The sequence below is a fragment of the Lissotriton vulgaris genome, unplaced genomic scaffold (genome assembly GCF_964263255.1).
Source record: "Lissotriton vulgaris unplaced genomic scaffold, aLisVul1.2 SCAFFOLD_811, whole genome shotgun sequence".
NCBI classification, from domain to species: Eukaryota; Metazoa; Chordata; class Amphibia; order Caudata; family Salamandridae; genus Lissotriton; species Lissotriton vulgaris.
This window is the reverse complement of record NW_028252708.1, coordinates 692,772-713,561: the sequence shown is the minus strand read 5'-3', so window position 1 is coordinate 713,561 and position 20,790 is coordinate 692,772. Positions and strand designations below refer to the sequence as shown.

General features: G+C 50.7%; 1 protein-coding gene across 1 annotated transcript in view; it reads right to left on the bottom strand.

Annotated features, from left to right (window-relative positions):
• The window catches only part of LOC147662072 (inactive tyrosine-protein kinase 7-like), a gene marked incomplete at its 3' end in the record, with an annotated part of 203,250 nt that extends 182,730 nt beyond the window's left edge, over positions 1-20,520 (bottom strand). Inside the window, exon 1 of the mRNA XM_086951135.1 lies at positions 20,386-20,520. Coding sequence (XP_086807261.1) covers positions 20,386-20,431 — 46 coding nt within the window. The remainder of the gene's footprint in view (positions 1-20,385) is intronic.
• Between the last annotated feature and the right edge of the window lie 270 nt (positions 20,521-20,790).

Genomic DNA, 20,790 nt, shown 5'->3' with positions numbered 1-20,790 from the left:
TTTTAAACTGCGCTCGTGTTCGTACGCTAATTTCTTCTCTTCCAGCTCCCTCTGGCTTTTTTTCTCTTCCCGTTCTTCCCGTAGCCGTAAGAGTTTGAGGGCCATCTTTTGTTCTGCTAGTTTCAGTTCCCCATCTAAGCGGAGTCAAGCCAGTTCCAACTCGTGGAGCCGGCTCCTCTCCCGTTCTCGGGCCTCCTCGGAAGAGAGGCCCGCTCTTCTTTCTTCTTCGGGGGTTGCATTTGTTTCTGTGGTCTCAATGCTTTCGTTTTGGGGTGGGGGTGCTCCCGTCTCCACCCAAGACTCCAAGGCGTGCGTGAGGTCATCTTTGGTGCTCAGTCCCATGGTAGCAATGCCCAAGTCTATGCAGAATTGTTTTAATTCTTTGTGGCTGTATTCCTCCAGCCGTTCCATCTGGAATTTCGTGGTTGTTCCAATCTCTTTCGTCGACATTGTTGCTGTGCGTCGTGGGGTGAGTTACTCTCCGTACGATTATGCGTCGGCTCGGATCGCGCCGCTGGCCACCAATGTTAGACGGGAACCCGGAGGGTCGGACGAGCAAGGGGGAGAGGCCTCCTGGTGAGGGCCCTCTCCTTCAATCGTACAGACGAGCAACTACCGCCCCCACAGATGGATGCCACACAAAGATAGGTTCTGTACACTTTTATCGAGATTCTTAGGCAGGTTAACTTGACGATACAGCAGGACCAGGATACGATGATCCCTTCAATTCTAGTCTCTTGGGAAAGGGGGTAGCGGGACAGTCTCAGTACCGGTCCGGTACAGGGGTGGCTGGTGTATAGCTCTCAATCCTCGAGCTGGAGGGTTCGCAAGGAGGGGCCGCGGAAGCGCCAGCAGGCCTTCAAAGATGGTTCACGAGGATGGGCCGCGGCAGCGCCAGCAGGCCTTCAAAGATAGTTCACGAAGAGGAGCCGCGGCAGCGCCAGCAGGCCTCCAAGGATGAGTTTGTCTCGGTGTCTCTCAACTCCAGGATACAACTGGCTTCCTGCTCTGGAGCTGCCCCAGTTATAGGTCTGGCGCCCTTTGATGTCCGGACCCTCGCACTTGGAGATCGGGGGGTCCGGGATGAGAGAGTCCAGACACCCAGCAGGGGGGTGGAGCCAGCGCCCAGGGAGGCTGGGGGCGATCGAAACCTGGCGGAGGGGAGCCATCGACACTCCTTCTTCCTTTGACTCGCCAAGTGGTCTCTTTACCCCCTGTGTGGATGGTGGTGCCTCGTGTCGGGGCTTGGCTGGGCCTGAGGCTGAGGTCGACCCGCGGCCACGAGGCCTGGTCGTGGCGGGTCCAAGATGGCGGCTGGGCCGGGGCCGGTGGTTCGGGAAGGGACCCGGGCCAGCCGAGAATGCTATGGTTATGAGCCGGTGTTCCGTCGGGGAAGAGCTGGGGGTTGACCCGGCGGGCTGCAGGTGTGGTTCTTGTCCGGGGAACAGGGGTAGCAGTAGTCCGCGACCCGCCATGCGGGGAGGGGTCGGGCCTGCCACGAGGCCTGTCCAACAGGAGGGCTCAGTACACAGGAGAGCGCTCCTACACCAGAGCAGGAGAGGGCTCAGTACACAGGAGAGCGCTCCTTCACCAGAGGAGGAGAGGGCTCAGTACACAGGAGAGCGCTCCTTACCCAGAGCAGGAAAGCGCTCCTTCCATAGAGCAGGAGAGGGCTCAGTACGCAGGAGAGCGCTCCTTCCCCACAGCAGGAGAGGGCTCAGTACACAGGAGAGCGCTCCTTCCCCACAGCAGGAGAGGGCTCAGTACACAGGAGAGCGCTCCTTTCCCGGAGCAGGAGAAGGCTCAGTACACAGAAGAGCGCTCCTTTCCCGGAGCAGGAGAAGGCTCAGTACACAGAAGAGCGCTCCTTTCCCGGAGCAGGAGAGGGCTCAGTGCGCAGGAGAGCGCTCCTTTCCCAGAGCAGGAGAGGGCTCAGTGCGCAGGAGAGCGCTCCTTTCCCGGAGCAGGAGAGGGCTCAGTGCGCAGGAGAGGGCTCAGTGCGCAGGAGAGGGCTCAGTGCGCAGGAGGGCCAAGTAACTTTAATACTTTCAATGGGAATGGATGGGACATGTACTTTATGAAGCCTCCCTTGGTTAATGTGATCTGTGCAGAGTCGGTGACCAGAGTCACTCCATGAATTCCTGATTGGCGCAGAAGGGAATAGTGACTTGTTTATTCAGAATGCTGCGATATCCGAGGCTGCGACACAAAACACTTAATAGATCATTATGTTGGCATTGTGTTATGCATTATAAAATCAGCTGCCGCAAAATGATTTAGATTTAAAAAGAGCTTTAAAAATGCACACATTTGCAATATGTAATCGGAATGTATCTGCTGAAAACAAAAGTGCCCACTAAAAGGACACACAACAGAAATACGCTGCTAGAGATTACCTCAAATATATATATATATTTATCACCATGAGGTTTCATTGCAGACATGTCTAGGGCACCCTGGGGAGAAGGCCCGTTTCTTCTTAAGCACCCTACCCGGCCCCGGCTTCAGAGCACAGGGGCCCAGCCACCCTGCCCTACTACGGAGAGGGAGAGGGCCCATTTTCCTTGCTAGCATTAGGGACCCAAGTCACCCGTGCTGCACTGGGAACAGGGCCCAGGCGAGAGGGTGGACTCGGGGCTAGATGCAGTTGGAAGCAAAAGAAAGCTGGCTCTGGCATCAGGCCTGTGAGAGGTCCCTGGGGATGGGAGAGCTCCACGGGGATGGCCAGAGCTCCCCCGGGGGCGGCCAGAGCTCGCTCCCCTGGGGGCGGCCAGAGCTCGCTCCCCTGGGGGCGGCCAGAGCTCGCTCCCCTGGGGGCGGCCAGAGCTCGCTCCCCTGGGGGCGGCCAGAGCTCGCTCCCCCGGGGGCGGCCAGAGCTCGCTTCCCCGGGGGCGGCCAGAGCTCGCTCCCCTGGGGGCGGCCAGAGCTCGCTCCCCCGGGGGCGGCCAGAGCTCGCTCCCCTGGGGGCGGCCAGAGCTCGCTCCCCCGGTGGCGGCCAGAGCTCGCTCCCCCGGGGGCGGCCAGAGCTCGCTCCCCCGGGGGCGGCCAGAGCTCGCTCCCCCGGGGGCGGCCACAGCTCCCCCTGGGGATGGGCAGAGTAGACCACTTGCTTCACAGAGCTGCAGGCATCATTGGTGGTGCAGTGGCAGAGTTCTGGCACAGTCCCCATCTTTCCTTTCCTGCAATAGGGGACCAGGGCATACCCGCTGGTCCACTGTTGGTTTGTGGGAAAGGACAAGTGAAGCAGAGGGGGCACCTTGGTTTGGACGGCAGGAGATCAGAGCTGGGCAGGACTCCATTAGTGAAGCAGTGGCGCCGGGGCCAGGGGTCTGAGGGGCGAGTATTACAATGATGGCAGTCTTACTTTAAGGTTCAAATCTGCTCTATTGTTTTCACAGAGTTCAATCAGTAAAAACAAAATGCTTCGCAGACAAGGGCTGTGTCCCCGGCGCCGAGTTAGTTTAGCAAAGGCAACAATACAATAGACCCCCCCCCCCCCCCACTCACTCGGATAGAAGGCTCTGCCCCACCTCTTCCTAAGCCTCTAGCCCCGTCTGCTGGCCCCCAGCCAGGGTCCGAGGGAGCCCTACGCAGCTGCCAGGCGCAGGCATTTAGGACTTCAGTTTGTTAAACTCTGCGGGGTCCACACTCCTCGGGAGATCTCCAGCCGAGGTCAGTCTGTCCGTGCCCAGTCTGTGCCCCCTGGAGCCGAGGGCCAGGCTGGCACGCCGAACCGTCTGTGCATCATGGAAAGGACAGGGCGCTGCGAAGCCCCAGCACAGCGGAGGCGGAAACGAGGAGCTACTGTCAGAAGCACGTGTGTCCCCCCCCCCGTCGGACAGGGCCTGTCCAGGAGAGGGGCAGAGGCCCGGAGTCCCTGCCCAGCCTCTCCAGCTGGGGGGTCCCCATGCAGCCTGGCAGGGGGCAGATACCAGTGTGTTACTATCTCAGGGGCCGTGTCCATGCTTGCTGCGCTGCACCCTGTAGCCCCCCCCACTCTTTGAGTGTGAGGGGGGCCAGTGCTGGCCCTTGCCCCCTCTCTCTCTATTCTCTTCTCTGCAGAGGGTCGCAGCAGGGCGCATCATGACGTGATGACGCGCTCATCTGTCCTTCATTAGCAGCCTGTGCCCCCCTTGCTGATGTCAGAGGCGTTCTGTTTCAGGGGGGCTGCCTGCGGGTTTCAGCCGCTCAAGGGCGATGGGCCCAGCCCACCCCCAGGACACATAGGTACTAAGCGCTATATAAACAGCCCGAAACCATACGTCGGCCTACGGGTACACACAGGTAGTGAGCGCCACGGAAACAATCCGAAACCATACATGTCACCGGCCAATGAGTACACAGGTACTAAGCGCTATATAAACAGCCCGAAACATACATGTCACCGGCCAATGAGTACACAGGTACTAAGCACTATATAAACAGCCCGAAACATACATGTCACCGGCCAATGAGTACACAGGTACTAAGCGCTATATAAACAGCCCGAAACATACATGTCACCGGCCAATGAGTACACAGGTACTAAGCACTATATAAACAGCCCGAAACCATACATGTCACCGGCCAATGAGTACACAGGTACTAAGCACTATATAAACAGCCCGAAACATACATGTCACCGGCCAATGAGTACACAGGTACTAAGCGCTATATAAACAGCCCGAAACATACATGTCACCGGCCAATGGGTACACAGGTACTAAGCACTATATAAACAGCCCGAAACATACATGTCACCGGCCAATGAGTACACAGGTACTAAGCACTATATAAACAGCCCGAAACCATACATGTCACCGGCCAATGAGTACACAGGTACTAAGCACTATATAAACAGCCCGAAACATACATGTCACCGGCCAATGAGTACACAGGTACTAAGCACTATATAAACAGCCCGAAACATACATGTCACCGGCCAATGAGTACACAGGTACTAAGCACTATATAAACAGCCCGAAACATACATGTCACCGGCCAATGAGTACACAGGTACTAAGCACTATATAAACAGCCCGAAACATACATGTCGCCGGCCAATGAGTACACAGAGGTACTAAGCGCTATATAAACAGCCCGAAACCATACATGCCACCGGCCAATGGGTACACAGGTACTAAGCACTATATAAACAGCCCGAAACCATACATGTCACCGGCCAATGGTTACACGGGTACTAAGCACTATATAAACAGAAAGAAACCATACATGTCAACGGCCAATGGGTATACAGGTACCTAGCACTATATAAACAGCGCTAAACTATACATGTCACGGGCCAATGGGTGCACAGATACCTAGCACTATATAAGCAGGCCGAAACCATACATGTCATGGGCCAATGGGTACACAGGTACTAAGCACTATATAAACAGCCCGAAATCATCCATGTCACCAGCCAATGGGTACACAGAGGTACTAAGAGCTATATAAACAACCGGGAACCATACATGTCAGCCTACGGGTACACACAGGTAGTGAGGGCCAGGGAAACAGTCCTAAACCATACATGTCGTTGGCCTTGGAGTACACAGTAACATTTTAGCACAGTGGTTCTCAACCTGTGCTTTGCGGACACCTGGGGATCTGCTATGCCTACTCAAAGGCCACACGTTCATAAAATTAAACCATATTGGCAGATTAATAAAGTATATGTACACAGAAATCAAAATTTCAGGTTTTAAAAGTCTGTAAATGGGAAGGAATTTAAAATTTGAAGCTACAAATTAAGTTGCTATCCTTGTGTAGCTCACTGGTTAGAGGAGGCAGACCTGGAAGCAGAGGTCAGCCCGGGACCAGGGTTCAATTCCCGGCTCGGCGGGGTCTTGAGTCCTAAAATGTCCATGGACTCGACAATTCTCGCTCCGGTGCCTACTCGATTCACGGGTTCACACTCTGCGACTCTGGGCAATAGCTTGCTTAATCTCCACAACGGCCCCTCGCCGTGGGATGCCTGGCTTTCACCTTGTGGATACCCTGCCGGGGTTATCTCACAGGGGAATACCAGGATGGGTTCCCTAAGCAAGCGCTTAGATACCGGGTCGGTGATTTGCGCTGTATAAATACATGTACATTTACATTTATCTCGATTCGTGGGAGCACAAATAAAGCCAATAAAATCAAGTGTGGACAATGCCAACCTGAGTTGGAGCTGCACAGGGAGCAAAAGAAGACAGCTATTAGAAGGTCTAGCTGCCCATTGAGACTCAAATACGGCCTGGGGCGCATGAATGGCCGCACTGGGCTGCTGGGGGCACGAAGATTCATTCATAAAGATGTTCATTAAACAGACAAGCGTTTATTTACACTAACTGAAAGAAAAGAAGCAAATAAGGTGTCCTGCGCCATTTAACTTTAGGAGCTCATTCATTTATAAGGCACCTTTCAACAAACAAGTACAAATAAAGTCTCTTCATAATTAAACGTGTATTTCAAGAACATGCAATCCACCTTAGAACACGAGATGGCATCACTGCTTTCAGATTTTGTAAACGTGACAGTTTTCAAAAGGAACAAAGAAACAGCCATGACTCCTGCCAACCAGGTAGCAATCCCAATACAGAACTTAAGAGTCAAGCCACCTACCACAAGGAACCTCCGGGCAGCGGGCTCTTATTGTAGGTGGACAAGATCATGGTTTAATAAATCAAACACAAGAGAAAGTTTGACACAGCATGTATCTTGACCACGTGCATTTCAAGGTGCTCTTATGTGGCAAAACGAAGAAAAGGGAGGCAATGTGAAATTAGACAATTTGCATAGGATCACACAATTTGGTCAAGCGGGGAAGCCATGATTAATCCTGGGTTTTATGGTTTCATATTGTACAATTCTATTTAATTCCAATACAATAATTAAGTGAATTCACTTGACTTTCCTAAGGTAGTGATAGCAAGCAGAAAAGGCTTCACCCACGGTGCGGAAGCGGGATTGCAACTCAGATACAGCACAACAAGCAGCCCCACTGCCACCGAGCTAGCATCAACACGGCCCCGGGAACACCACAGACCTTCATTTGTGGCCCCTAAGAAAAGGTTTGCGAGTACCCATGGTCTAGCATATTGCGTTGTCGTTTAGAAATACAACTGCATTTTGAGAATCCACAGACTTCACATTACAATTTGATTACAGCGTATTTTTTTGTAAAGTACATAAGATATTACATAACTGATGTATTTGTTTGATGCAGACTTATTTCTGTATTTTTTTTTAGTTTTGAATCACAGAAATGAGTTAGGGCGGGGTGTCCAGCTTCCAGTACTAATTCACTAGGGTATTAGTGGAGAAGTGTGGCTCAGGGGTTAGAGGCAGCAGACCCGGAAGCTGAGATCGGCCCTGGACCAGGGTTCAATTCCACGCCTCGGCGGGTCTTGGGCTAAAAAATTCCACGGACTCGATAATTCTCGCTCCGGTGCCTTCTCGACTCACGGGTTCACACTCTGCGACTCTGGGCAATAGCTTGCTTAATCTCCACAACGGCCCCACGCGGCGGGATGCCTGGCTTTCACCTTGTCGATACCCTGCCGGGGTTATCTCACAGGGGAATACCAGGACGGGTTCCCTAAACAAGCGCTTAGATACCGACCCCGGTCAGTGATTTGCGCTATATAAATACACGTACATTTACATTTACATTTAGGGTACCCTGAGAAGTCAACGATTAAGAGCTGCCACTTTAGCACACCGGTGCCCCTGCTGGAGTCTTGCCACAGGCAGGATTGAACAGAGCGGTGCCAGCTGCCCCCTCCACACTGACCCTAGCACACCGCTGCCCCCTGCTCGAGTATTGTCACGAGCAGGATCTGACCCCAGCTGCCCCCTCCACACTGACCCTGGCACACAGCAATCCCCTGCTCGAGTCTTGCCACGGGCAGGATCGTACACAGCTACTGAGGACACCGGGGCACAAGCTACCGAGGACACCTCGAGACGGGGCACAAGCTACCGAGGACACCCCGAGACGGGGCACAAGCTACCAAGGACACCCAAAGAAGGGCCTCCTGGCCAACATCACTGTGCTGCTGTTTATTCGACGTAGAGAAAACATTGAAAATATGAAAAATTTACTGGCAAGAATTTATTTAAAAGTTAATTGAAGTTAAATAAAGTGAGCACCTAGGGTATCCTGCGCTCCTTAACTTTGAGAACACTATCATTATTAAAGACTTCTTGCAGTAAAAGTGTAAAAATATGATTGTCTCTTCAAAATTCAAAAAGTGTCTCATTAATACGCAGAACCGTCCCACTTTAATGCTTCAGATTATTTCAGTGCATCGAGAAGTCTTTTTTTTTTTTTAAGTATCCGTTTTCGAACATGAATTTAGAAACAGTCATTCGTCCTCTCCCAACAACAATGCCAATATTGGAAAGAGAGGTAAGTCAGTTGTTATTTGCACTCTTCGGGTGGCCGAGGTTCCTCCTGTACATAAACATTATTATAGGTCATTCTATCCAGCACAGGAGAAGGTTCTGTACAGCGCACAACCACAAGTTACACATTTCGAGATCCTCTTGTATGTGATAATAAAGAAAAAGGTAGGGAAAGTGAAACAAGGATTTGCAATGCAATAGGTCTTGCATTACTGATAGTTTGAGATATTGGTGTTGCAAATAATAATGCAACGCCAATAGCTCATACTTTCAGTAATGCGAGACCTAGTGCTTTGCAAATAATTGCGTAGTGAGCCAGGAACCAGCATTGTATGTCTCAGTGCAGCACCACAAGCTGCGCCTAGAGCTTCCTAGTGAGCATCATAAACTTTGAAGATATGGTAAATACACCCTACCCATAATGCATTGCATGCAAGACAGTACCACCAGTACACTCAAATAGCTATGTCAATGTATACAATTAGTAGCTTTGAAATGTGACAAAAGAATATTAATTCCGGGTTAGGTTGTACTCAATGTGGATTTGATGAAGGGAAATTTATAGAAGGTCTAATATAAATGTGAGCGGTGGGAGGTGCATTACCGCAAGCTGCTCCTAGAGGTCACTAGTGAGCAAGGCACCTGCACTGCCAATTGCAAAAACAGCTCCTACAGGTCCCCAGTGAGCATCACAAACTTTTGGTCGCATATGGTACTCCCATAATGAATTGCACGCAAGACAGTATCACAAGTACATTTAAATAGCTATGTCCATATATACAATTAATAGCTTTGAAATCTGACAAAACTATTATTCTATTAATTCTGGATTAGGCTGTACTTGATGTGGAGCGAATGAAGAGACATTTAAAGATGCCCTCAAAGTCGGACAAGTCACACCTCTACTAAAAAAACAACAGCAGACCCCACTGATCTAAACAACTACCGCCCTATTACAAATATTCCCACCCTCGCCAAACTGTTGGAAAAATGCGTACAGCTACAACTGACTAAACACATAGACAAGTTTGATCTCCTCAGCGCTCATCAATCAGGCTTCCGTGCAGGGCACAGTACCGAAACAGCCATGACGCACATAGTGGACGACACCCTCCAAATCCTAGACCAAAACGAAACCTGCCTCCTCATCCTTCTGGATCTCTCCTCAGCATTCGACACAGTTAAACATGAGAACTTACTCGAACTGTTAAACACAAGAATGGGCATCTCAGGGACTGTTCTCAAGTGGTTCACCTCCTTTCTACACAACCGCTCACAAAGATTCAAAAGCAACAACCTGATGTCCTCTCCGGTACCTGTATCACTAGGCGTCCCACAAGGATCCTCCCTCTCCCCTACACTGTTCAACCTAGTTATGGAACCTCTCACTACTTTGCTACAGACATCCAATGTTCACTTCCACATGTATGCCGACGACACCCAACTCTATCTCAAAATACAATCGCCAAGGACATCATGCTTCTGAACACCACGATCAGAAACACCCAGTCCTGGCTTGCAGAGAATCACCTCAAACTCAATGCCCTGAAGACTGAGTTCCTCCTGATCTCTCCTCCCGCAAAAATCTCCACGGCTCAAACATGGCTTAAGCAGTTAACAGCTTTAAATGTACAACCTACCGTCGTAGACTCAGCAAAATCCTTAGGCATAACACTTGACGCCAATCTCAACATGCAGCAGCACATCAGCAAGGCAACCAAAGGAGCGAACTTCCAAATCAATACCTTGAGGAAACTTAAAGCCTTCCTTCCAGCCAAAGACTTCCAAACTGCAGTACAATCTATAGTCATCCCGCACATAGAATACGGAAGCACCGCCCTCTGCGGGCTCCCACTAACAACAACTGCACCCCTTAGAGCGTCCCTTAACGCTGCAGCGAGACTCATCACTGGCTCAAAAAAACACTCGCATATTTCCCCTGACTTTAAATCCCTGAACTGGCTGCCTTTTGAAGCCAGAATACATCTGAAAATCGCCTGCATGACTCACAAGGCTGTACACCACAACTCGCCCAGCTACCTCACTCAAAAGCTGACAATCTCGGGTGGCTCTAGAACTACTAGAAGTACAAACAATCTTCTGCTGAAACCTCGAAGATTCAGAAAGGAAAAAACCTATAAACGCTCCTTTTCAGGAATGGCGCCCAGGATCTGGAACTCACTCCCTCCTGAAACCAGGCTCATCTCCTCCAACAAACTGTTTAAGAAAGAAGTAAAAGCGATCCTCATGGCTAAATACACATGATCTATTATCCTGTAGCTCTCATGAATCCGCTCCGTAATACCGGCCTGACCCCTTGGTCTACTAGTACTATTTGTATTATGACTTATTTGATTGTATATGTTCCCTCTTTGTACTACTTGTACCACTGGTATTAAGACTTATTTGATTGTATATGTTCCCTCTTTGTATTTTGATGTACTACTGACGCACCTGTCTGACTTGCACACTGTACCTACACCACCTAAACCATCCCTAATTTTGTACTACTGATGCACCTGTGTGACTATACATCCTGCACGCACCTACCTCAACTATGCCCACCTTTATGTTATCTCCAAAAACACTTGCAGCACGCTTAAATAAGTATATGCTTACTTTTGTACTTTTATATTATTGCCGCAACGGTTTGACTATGTACCTTGTACTGACACTACCTCACCTATGATCTACCTCCGGTTTTTCTTTGACCTACCTATGTAACTATGCACCTTGTACCGAACTACCTCAACTATTACATTCTATTACTTCATCTCCCCCTGTAAAGCGCTCTGATATCTGCAAAGATCTTGTTCGCGCTATATAAAACTTTCAAAATAAAATAAATAAATAAATAATATAAATGTAAGATGCGTAGGTGCAGTACAGCAAGCTGCACCTAGAGGTCCCTAGGGAGCATCATAAACTTTGAAAATATGGTAAATCTACCCTACCCATAATGCAATCCATGGAAAACAGTACCACAGTACATTCAATATATACAATGAGTAGCTTTGAATCGTGAGAAAATAATTATTATATTAATTCCGGATTAGGTTGTCATCTATGTGGAGCTGATGAAGGAACTTTATAGAAGGTCTAATATAAATGGGAGATGTGCTGACAAGTAAAGTAACCACTGCCAGCCTTGTTTAAGGCCTTTAAGAAAATAGTGTCTTGAGGTTGTCATTAAAACCTAGGGCGTAACAACACATGTAATAGTGGAAGGTTACAGAAAGAGACAGGGAGGTACAGAAAGAGACAGGGAGGTACTAAGGAGGGACTACAAAGCCTAATAACCAATGAAAAGCCACCATTTACAAAAGGACAGGAGCCAAATAAAAAGATGGGCGGGAAGTAGGTGGAGCTTTATGGACATATCCTGAATACAGCATATCTCGAAGAGACGGTGCAAGCGCTGCCTAGTTGAGACCTAAAAAAACAATTGCTTGGGATCACACAATTTTGTTAAGTGGGGAAACCAGGATTAACTTCAGGTTTTCTGGCTCACACTGTGCCCTTCAGACCCATACTAAGGGGTCACGATCGGTATCGCAGGGGCCTGTCTGAGCGAGAGTCACCCCAACAAGCCTGGTGCTCCTCGCTCTGAAGCCGGGCGTCCCCTTTCCTGATGCAGACACCCAAGGTAGCAAGTCGTGTGACAGACTCCCAGAGGGCAGACTACTATCATTATTAACAAGATGGACTGCCCTGCCCCAAGGGGTGCAGACTACAACTAGTAGCTCCTAGAACTCATCATGGTCTCAGCATCTCACTATAAAAGAAACATAACCCAGGAGCAGGCGTGCTGCCCAGGAGCTGCCTCCACAAACATGTGGAAGAAATTTAGCATCTGGACATTAAATGTGCTTGAGGGGGCGCATGTAACCACGGAGCGCACACCACACACAGGGAACTTTCACGGAAATTGGTTTTACTGGACCCCGGGAGCAGGCAGCAGCCTCCATCATGGACGGGAAATGGAGCCAGGGGTTTACAGCACCAGGGCTGGGTGACGACAGGGTGCCCAGAGCTAGGGTTAGGGAGTGGGCCTTCCCGGGACCTGACAGAGGGCCATGGTGAGCCTAAGGGGGAGGGTGCAACAATGAGTGGCTCTGCACGGACTGTCAAGGGATGGGCGCACAATACCAAAGGGGCTCAGCCGGGGGCTGGACGCACTGCACCAAAGGGGCCTTGCCGGGGGCCATCGGCGCACTGCACCAAAGGGGCCCTGCTGTGGGCACACTGCACTAAAGGCGCCCTGCTAGGGGTTGTGGGCGCACTGCACCAAAGGGGCCCTGCTGCGGGCGCACTGCGCCAAAGGGGCCCTGCCGAGGGCTGCAGTCGCACTGCACCAAAGGGGCTCTGCCGTGGGCACACTGCACCAAAGGCATTTGCCACGGGTGCACTGCACCAAAGGGCTCTGAACAGACTCCTGGAGTTGTATACACTGCACTATAGTGCTCTGCTGGGGTTGTGCACACTGCACCGGTGGGCTCTGCACGGGCTGCTGGGGTTGGGTACACTGCAACAATGGACTCTGCAAGGACTGCTGGGTCGGTGTACACAGCACGGAAGGGCTCCTAACGTACGCAGATGGCTGCGTCACCCTCTCTACTTCACAGACCAGTGTACCGATACCTTTCCTAGCTATGCAGATGGCTGCGTCACCCTTACTGCAACACAGACCAATGTACTGAGTCCCCCAGGGCTCATCCCTGAGTCCTACACTCTTCAATGTGTACATGTCCCCCCTGGAGAAAATAGTTACCCCCCATGGTGTTAAACTGGTGACCTACGCAGACGATACCCAGCTCACTGTCTCACTCAATCAGCTGGATCGCTCCCCCACCGACCTCTGTTCCTGCCTCAAAGACATTATCCGCTGGATGGACAGATCCCACCTCAAACTGAATAGTGATAAAACCGAGATCTTGGTACTGGGCAATCAATCCCATTTTACCCCAGAGACGATGTGGCCTGCCTGTATGGGTCCTGCGCCAATCCCAAAACATGACATAAAAAGCCTGGGAATATGGCTTGACCAGGACCTCACGTTTAACACCCAAGCCAGGAAAACCGTCGGGGTCTGCTTTGGACTTCTCCGAACTACCCGCAAAATTCTCCCTCTCCTACCCGCGACTCCAGGAAACTATTAATTCAGAGCCTCATTCTATCCAGACTGGACTATGGCAATGCCCTGTATCTGGGCGCCCCCAGAACAGTCATTGCCAAACTCCAGGTCGTCCAGAATTCGGCAGCAAGGCTTCTAAGTCGCTTCACTGGCTCCCCATTCAGGAAAGAGTACATGTCAAAACCCTGTGCACCACCCACAAAATCCTCCACGGCAGGGGCCCCCCCATCTTAAAAGACATCATCACTCCTTACAAAACCACCATAAGCCTTCGGTCTGCCCATCTTCACTTGGCTTTCACGCCCAGAATCAAGAGGGCATGTTCGGGGGGGTCGCCTCTTCTCCTACAACGCCCCCAAGCTCTGGAATTCCCTACCCCTTGCCATCCGCTCTGAACCCAATCTGTTTTCCTTCCGTAAACTTCTGAAAACCTGGCTCTTCCCTTAAAATTCCTTCCTTCCGCTAGCACACTCATTAGCGCTGGTTCGCTCCGGGCAGCCATGCGCTCTATAAATCCTCTTCTATTCTATTCTACCTTTTCTAGCATACGCAGATGGCCTGCTCACCCTCTCTTATTCACAGACCAATGTACTGATACCTTTCCTAGCTATGCAGATGGCTGTGTCATCCTTACTGAAACACAGAGCAATGTACCAATACCTTCCCTAGCAATGCAGTTGGCTGCATCACCCTTACTGCATCACAGACCAATGTGCCAATACCTTTCCTAGCTATGAAGATGACTGCGTCATCCTCACTACTACACAGGCCAATGTACCGATGCCTTTTCTGGTGTACGCACTTGGCTGCGTCATCCTCGCTGCTACACAAACCAATGTACTAATACATTTTCTGGTGTACGCAGTTGGCTGCGTCATCCTTACTGCTACACAGACCAATGTACCCATACCTTTTCTAGCATACACAGATGCCTACGTCATCCTCCCTACTACACACATCAATTTAGAGATAGAAGGGGTGGTAGATGCTTTCGCTTTGATGTAGCAAAGCTCTTGAACTCCCTTCCTCTGCCCATCTGACCTATAGGAAATGAACTATGCTTCAGGAAAGTGATCAAAACCTTGCTCTTTAAATAGATTAGTGTTCTATTGGTTCCTCTCTGTCCTGTCATGGTGATACCTCTCATCCAGAGCTGGGATGGATCCCGGTCACCATGCGCTCTATAAATGGAATAAACAGAAAATGAACTAATAGCTTTCCGAGCCTTTGTAGATGGCTGCGTCCTCCTCCCTACTACACATGTGAGCTCCATAAAAACATCAAAGAGAGAAAGGTTGTGTTGTTCGGCGGTGAAAAGCCACACATTAACTGTCCAGTCACTGCTGATAAGCAAACTGGACTATTCAAACTCTCTATTCGTTGGCATGGCAGACTACCTATTCACAAAACTGCAGCTAGTCCAGAATGCGGCAGCAAAGGAAGTCTGCAATAGAAAAAAGTATGACTAAGCTAAAACTTGTATGAGAACTCTACATTGGCTCCCAATAAGGCAAAGAGCCTCCTTCAAAATGTTATGCATTACACATATGTCACTGCATAACACTGGCCCAAGCATTCTAAAAAACAGGATCAAGTTCTATGTACCCAACCGGAATCTCCGTTCACAATATACAGCAAGAGCATCCACCTCTCGAGTAAAGAGAACCAGGATGAGCGGTCGCTCCTTCTCCCACCTGGCCGCGAACATCTGGAATGACTTGCCTATAGATCTTAGGCTCACAGACTTATCTCACCTTCAGGAAAAAACTGAAAACCCTACTCTTTCCCAAACTTGACAAATCCCCCTAAAACTCCTGTACCATCTTGCCACAGACTCGAGTAATCTTAGCGCCGTGATATCCTTCCCAGGATGAATGATGCGCTTTACAAGCACAATTACATTACATTACAACTGGGTTCCCAGAACAACCAAAATTGAGCACACACAACTACAGTCACCGTGGCATCATTCTAGATTAAAACCTTAACTGGGGTCCCTACATGGGACACCTACATCGCAAAGATGGAGGTTAATTGGTCCTAGTTTAGTGACAGTTCAAGCTAATGAAACCCATCGTCGCCTACTTGGAAAATCTAACAGCTTAAGAAAGCATGAATTCCTTTCTTTATTGGAGCATCATCGCAAGTCTACTCGCCCCAAGATCTACCCCCAGAGCCAAAGACCTGACCTTGGGCTTACATCGCTGATGTGACCATGAATCGATTCAAGGACCACCCACAGTGTCCCTCAGCTGCTACTAACATCCTAAAGTCATTCATGAAGGATGAAGTAGCCAGACGAAACTTGGAAGTGGTGCTGGCAGACAAAGCTCAACTACAGATGTATACCCGAACTGAGGAACTAATAAAGACTAGAAGAGTTTGAAGTAGAACATGAACTATCTCAGGGTCTTCCAACGTGCAGTGTCAAGCTTACCTGGTGTTTAATATCAGTGTAACGGCAGAGACAGCCTTCCTGCGAGTCTCCCTCTTGTAACTCCCCTCACACAAACTGGACCAACTCAACAACAGAGAAGCTCCCCATCGCCTACGCAACTCCAACTAGCAGTCAACTGAACATACATTTATTCAAGCCTAGAATGTGTGCATTTTCAGAACTGATAAGCTGATGTTAAGAGAAAAACTGCCTTAATTCAAAACATATTTAAAAGGTATTATTTGAGTTGAAGAGATGTATTACTCATATTCTGATCTTTGTACCAGGGCGATTGCAGCTATGGCTTTTATGCATTACCAATGTAATATTTCAATTCAAATTGTCAAAGCCTTTTTTACATCACGGCTCGAAACCCTTCCTAGTGCACCGATGTGATCACAGTCGACAATTGTCAGGACGGGGTGGTCACTATTACATTACCAACGTTAGTATATCTGGATGATTTCCAATGACAGTGAATAGCTCTTATTACAGAAAAGGTTGGAGACCACTGTGCCGAATATGCATTCAATGCGGTGCACAGACTACGGGGTCTGTGCACGCCTACGATGCAGTGACTGGGATGCTGCAAACGTTCTGCTCGACCGGCAGAGAAGTACAGGGGCGGTGTACGTTTACAATACACCGCACAGATGTACAGGGGATGTGCATGCTTACAATGCACTGTACAGAGTACAGGGGGTGTTTACGTTTAATATGAGTGAAGAGGATGGGTTTGGGTAATGGACAGGAAGATCTGGTGCTCAAGCCTGTACGATTTTGAGTGAGACTTATGATATTAAGCTACACAGTGTCAACAGGTCAGGGGCACTGCAAAGAGTACAGGGCTGTGTACGATTATAATGCACAGTCAGCTCAGAGTTATAGGACTGGGAATCTTACGATGCATTGAATGGTGCTGTTGCAACGTAGTGCAAAATACACAGGCGTGGCACAAGGAGCCACAGTTTACATAGCACATGTGTGATAAATGTACATTGCAAACCCAATCAAAAGGTGGCGGAGCACTGTATAGTGTCAAAGGAGAGATACGGCCAACAAGTGATAGGAGGGGCAGCTGAGAAGTGGATGGAGGATGGTTACTCCATTGTATTGTTCCTAAATTGGCGCAGGGCTGTGAAATGTGCAGGTCTTAATGGATGCGTTAATCATCCCTACGTGCTAAAGATTTAGGACCCTTACATCCTATGGCAGTGATTATCAAAGTGCGCCCCTCTTGACCTTTACATGCAGCCCCCTGTTGAACAGCAGCACGAGCAGCTGTCTAGCAGCTGGGCACTAATATTCAGAAAAGAAGTGTTAAACAGGCAAGCATATATTAACCTGCAAATAAACAATTGCCCATTTATTTAACATGTTTTAGACCTCCTTACACAACCATGGACCCACTCAGACCCACTACCATCACGCTGCCGGCATCACTGCAGCCCTCAGTCACACCACAGATAGTACTTTGAGGCCCCTGGGCAAATGTTTGCGAGTACCCATGTTTTATGGGATCTTGGTGCATAGACCCTCTAGCAGACAGTTTTACACAATATTCAATTCAGAGCAACAAATACAGCCTTAGGGTGTGTTCTGAACAACATCAGTGTCAATCTTCTGTATAACGAAAACATACACTGTGAGCTTATTCATAAAAGATTGTGATAAATGTGCTTGCCACATAAATAAATGAATGAAGTTTGGATCAAACAAGAAAGTGTACAGTACACCAGTGACCTTTTCAATGACATGAGCCTCTGACTGGACCAAATGATGGTCGCACCTGCACGAACGTGTCGGTGTCTTCCTGGGCAGAGAATGATGTGGTGCTGTGATGCACAGCTAAGTTCCAACAATAAATTCTTCAAAACTAATAATACGAGATACATTTCTTTTAATTTCACAAATCCAAAATCCGAGTAGAGAAGATCAATAATTCTTGAATCTCAAATCCAAGTGTATTATAAATATTAATCACCCATAATCAATGACATTGATGCATTAATCCATCCCTAATGCATTTCAGCACCTGGGCCTTCAACAGGGGAATATCTAAGAAGGAAATCAAATAGGAAACCCATGAATATACCAGAATAACCTCTGACTGGATCCACATATCCCAGAGCGCAAGCATCTTCAAGCAGCGTTTATTCCAAATAAGAGCCCCTCCAACTCCGCAACCTCCACAATGAAGCAGGGCCCAAACACAATGCACCACAATATCACCTGGGAGAGTCACATATCGCCACACATCACCTTCAGGGCACTTACTTATTGAAGGCATTTTTATATAGCGCGGACTTTACCCAAAGGTGTCAAAGCGCTTCACAATAGAACCAAGTAAATTACATGAGGAGAAGATTACAAATGTACACGTTGCAGAAACAAACGAGAAACAAAAGCAGGTAAAATAAAATAATAGATGACACTTGAGGATCTCAGATACTAAGGTCGCACAAACACACAGCCACTCGGTGAGACCTGAGTATCAGGCGGCTCCTGATGAGGAGGATTGTGTCAGCAGCATGCGAGCACTCAATCTCACAGCCCCCCTAAAGACTGGAGATGGTGCACCCCTCCACACTGAGGGAGGCAGCTCAGGGTCTCAGACCCTCTAGGCACCTCCACACTTCACCACTCTCCGTGGGTCTGGAGACACCATCTGTGGTACACTCCTTCCATGGCATACTCCTACCGGGGCAATCCTGGACAGTCCCTCCCCTACCAGCAGTCACCCCTGCACATACACCATTGAGTACAGACCCCCACGCCACTCTTTCCCCAAGTATACCCCGGGGTGTGGACTCTGGCCACCAGTTCTGTACCCCCTGGCACTCACTACCCCTTCCTACATCCCATTTTGCCCGCTTCATGGCACTGGCAGTGCCAGTCACTGCACAGCACCACCTTCACATGTGCCCCCGGGTGAGGAGCTGCCCCCTCCGCCCTGCCCAGGGCACATGCCTCTGCCCACTGACTGCACTCCCCTGTGCATGGACCCACTGGGCAGGTCCAGCCTATTCTACAGCAAGCTGTGCCCCCCTGCAGCGCCTTCTCCAGTGCACACTGTGATGGTGCCAGCCTCAGTGTCTCACTGATGCCTCCTGCAGACCCCGTGCATCACCCCCTTTGCAGTGCTTGCTCCCATGCACACTGTGGTGGTGCCAGCCTGGGTCTCACTGATGCCCTCCAGCAGACCCCGTGCACCCCCTGCCTGTGCAGTGCTTGCTCTCGTGCACATTGGTGCAGTGCCAGCCTCAATGTCTCATTGGAGCCCTCCTGCACCCTGTGGTGGTGCCAGCCTCAGTGTCTCACTGATGCCTTCCTGCAGACCCCGTGCATCACCCCCTTTGCAGTGCTTGCTCCCATGCACACTGTGGTGGTGCCAGCCTGGGTCTCACTGATGCCCTCCAGCAGACCCCGTGCACCCCCTGCCTGTGCAGTGCTTGCTCTCGTGCACATTGGTGCAGTGCCAGCCTCAATGTCTCATTGGAGCCCTCCTGCACCCTGTGGTGGTGCCAGCCTCAGTGTCTCACTGATGCCTTCCTGCAGACCCCGTGCATCACCCCCTTTGCAGTGCTTGCTCCCATGCACACTGTGGTGGTGCCAGCCTGGGTCTCACTGATGCCCTCCAGCAGACCCCGTGCACCCCCTGCCTGTGCAGTGCTTGCTCTCGTGCACATTGGTGCAGTGCCAGCCTCAATGTCTCATTGGAGCCCTCCTGCACCCTGTGGTGGTGCCAGCCTCAGTGTCTCACTGATGCCTTCCTGCAGACCCCGTGCATCACCCCCTTTGCAGTGCTTGCTCCCATGCACACTGTGGTGGTGCCAGCCTGGGTCTCACTGATGCCCTCCAGCAGACCCCGTGCACCCCCTGCCTGTGCAGTGCTTGCTCTCGTGCACATTGGTGCAGTGCCAGCCTCAATGTCTCATTGGAGCCCTCCTGCACCCTGTGGTGGTGCCAGCCTGGGTCTCACTTTTGCCCTTCTGCAGACCCTGTGCCCCCCCCCCTGCACCACCCCCCTGTGCACAATGGTGCAGTGCCAGCCTCAGAGTATCAGTGATGTGCTTCTGCAGACCCAGTGCGCCCCCTGTGCTGGTGCCAGCCTCAATAGTGCCCCCCTGCACCCTGTGCTGGTGCCAGCCTGTCTCACTGATGCCTCCTGCAGGCTCTGTGCCCCCCATGCACCCTGTGTTGGTGCCAGCTTGTGTCTCACTGCACCCCCCTCCTCTACCCCCATGCACACTGTGGTGGTGCCAGCCTGCCTCCACTGCAGACACCTGGGCACACACTGCCCCTCTGTGCACCCATGGGGGAGGGGGGTCCGGCATCCCCCCCCCCCCAGCTGCCTCAGGCCCCGCCCCCCTGGTGTTTCAAGGGGGGGGGGCAGCCCCCTCCTCCCCACAACTCTCGCCCCGGGTCTCCCCTCACTCACCCAGCAAGACCAGCAGCGCCGCCCGCGGGCCCCTCCCGTGCTCCATGGCCGTCCCCGGTGCCGCTCACTCCCGCATCCCCAGGAGCCGCCGACCGTCCACCGCCACTGACTCCAGCCGCCAGGCCAGCGCGCGCCCGGCCCCGCCCACCCCTGACGTGTGCTCCAAGCGTCCAATGAAGCGGAGGCCCTCCACGAAGCACAAGAACTCTCCGCCAATGACAGACTACACAGGTGTGACGTCGGACTCTAGGCGGAACTCCGTGCACAAACTAGCAAAGACTCAGAAGCCCGCCCACTCTTTGCCCCGCCTCCTAACACTGCGTCATACCGGAAGCTGCCTTGTATTCTATGGCAACTACCTCTGAGCGTCTCCTTCCGAGCCCCGCCCCCAGGGCTCCAGAGCCT